This window comes from Pyxicephalus adspersus, chromosome 7 (assembly GCF_032062135.1).
Source record: "Pyxicephalus adspersus chromosome 7, UCB_Pads_2.0, whole genome shotgun sequence".
NCBI lineage: Eukaryota > Metazoa > Chordata > Amphibia > Anura > Pyxicephalidae > Pyxicephalus > Pyxicephalus adspersus.
This window is the reverse complement of record NC_092864.1, coordinates 38,396,386-38,398,617: the sequence shown is the minus strand read 5'-3', so window position 1 is coordinate 38,398,617 and position 2,232 is coordinate 38,396,386. Positions and strand designations below refer to the sequence as shown.

Genomic DNA, 2,232 nt, shown 5'->3' with positions numbered 1-2,232 from the left:
GCTTGGAGTTCCGAAAAGGAGAACAGCCTCTTCTCCACGGGGTGTAAAATGTCCCGAAGGTGGAACAGTCCCCTCTCCCTCCAGGGTTGCCACATCCCTCTGGTAAGACTATCAGGCAAAAGGGGATTGTGAATAATAGGTGTCAGAACCGATGGTGTTTTAATTTTTAAACGCTGCAAACAGCGTTACAGATAGCGCTCATACACATGCCTCAAGGAACCGTCCTGGTGTAGATTATCCCTTTGGAATGCATGGGAATTTCAAACACGGGCTTTTAAAGCCTCAAGTTAAACGCTGGGGAAAACTATGTAGCCTATGCATAAAAGAAGATGGTTGAGGTTTAAGGAAAAGTGGACACTTACATAGGTTAAAAATTGTTAGTTGAGAGTCATCTGATAAATGTTGATAAAAACAGTTCTAGTTTATCAATGTCTTTAGCTTTCCAGGTTTTTTGAACAATGAAGCAGAGAGAAGAATTACGCAGCATTTCACCTCAGAATGGGCTGTATCTGTTCTAACGGGGGGTCATGCTTGACCGTTGAACCAAATAAATCGACTTATAAATGATAAAATGTATTTTTTAAAATTTGTTTAAACATTTTAGTAAAAGATTCATAATTTAGAATTTTTTTTTTAAAATCTGAAAAAAATATAATTTAAAATTGTCAGAAAAACACTTAAACTGCAAAATTGCATACATAAGTTTAAGCCTAAAGTATATCTAAAGCTTACATTTATATCCATTTAGTTTTTAAAAATAGAATCCGAGGTTATAATACTTAAGCAGAGGTTAGCTTTAGTAAAAAACTCATGTCAAAGCAATCCGTAGATCCAGAAACTTGCACCATTGGCCATGGTTGCTAATGAAATTAAAAGACTGGTAAAGTTCAGTTTACTGGTATTTATAACATTCTTTTTGGGGAATAAAATAATAATACAAACAAAAATCAAAAAAAAATAACACACAGAAGTGGAAGGAATACAATAACAGCTATATATAACTTGTAAAACATATTATCACCATCCAAAAAGCAGCAAGATACCAAAGTCAAAAGTAATAACCTAAACAATGGAAGGAACTATTAGCACACTGCTGAAAGTTTACTGCTATTTAAAGTGGACCTTTTGCTTATGTTGGCTGCACTTGCTGACTGGTTCCAAAATGAATGATCTTAAAATCACTGACCCAAAACGAGTATCCAGCTTGGATATTCAGCTAATTGCCGCACCACTTGTCACACTTATCTGCATGTTTTTTTAGGTGTATGACTGAAACTTCTGAAGCCAAAATATCAGCTTTACATTTAGGAAATTTGCATTCTTTAAAATAAGTTCAGCTAAGGCATTTTTTTTTTTAATAAACTCTCATTGATAAGTTTATTGTATGGTGTTTTCTGCTCAGATTTCAAATGTTTTTCTTTTCCCACAGGGCAGCTTTGCAGAAAACCTATCTTTCCTTCTGGATGCTTTAAAAACAGGTAATTAAATATCTGTGATTGAGTCACTACTCCTGTGATTGAGCCATTCTCTAATGCACAGAGCAGCTCCTGCTGATAAGGAAGTCATTACTCCTGTCTGATCAAAGAATAAGGGTCAGGCCCTGCAGATAAGCAGGGACTATATGATATATGGGAGGGGACTAATCACAGTTCATATTTATGTAGTATTAGGATTAATTGTACAGATTTTTTAAAGATAATCCTCCACCTTTTAGATTGGAAGACCAATTAGGCAGGGTCTTCTTCTCTTCTGTTTTGTTTGTATTTTTTAAGTATGTAGGTTTGTTATCTGGTGCCCCTTTTTAATGTAAAGTGATGCAAAAAATGTTGGCACTTATAAAAAAAAAAAATCTGCAGTGTTTTCTTCAGAATTTTTTTAAGCTGGGTTGGAAGAAGCTGTAACCAGGTGGGCCCTGAGACCCACATTTTTAGTAACCACCCACACTGATTTTGCAAAGCTCTCCCTTCTCCCATATGTCTCCAAACTTCTTGAACGCCTTGTCTACAAAAGACTCACCCATTACCTGAGCACCAACTCTCTCCTTGACCCCCTCCAGTCTGGTTTTAGAGCTGCCCACTCCCCTGAAAAAGCCCTTACTAAAGTGGCCAATGACCTCATCAGAGCTAAGTCTCAAGGCAACTTTTCCCTGCTCCTTCTCCTTGATCTTTCTTCTGCTTTTGACACTGTTGATCACCCCCTTCTAATACAAATCATGCGCTCCATTGGTATCTG

General features: G+C 36.8%; 1 protein-coding gene across 4 annotated transcripts in view; it reads left to right on the top strand.

Moving 5' to 3' along the window:
* ORC4 (origin recognition complex subunit 4) overlaps positions 1 to 2,232 on the top strand; it is a 31,182-nt gene that overhangs the window by 14,996 nt on the left and 13,954 nt on the right. For all 4 annotated transcript variants that reach the window (XM_072418131.1, XM_072418129.1, XM_072418130.1 and 1 more), the window contains one exon: positions 1,430 to 1,478. In XM_072418131.1, the coding sequence (XP_072274232.1) occupies positions 1,430 to 1,478 (49 nt within the window). The remainder of the gene's footprint in view (positions 1 to 1,429; positions 1,479 to 2,232) is intronic.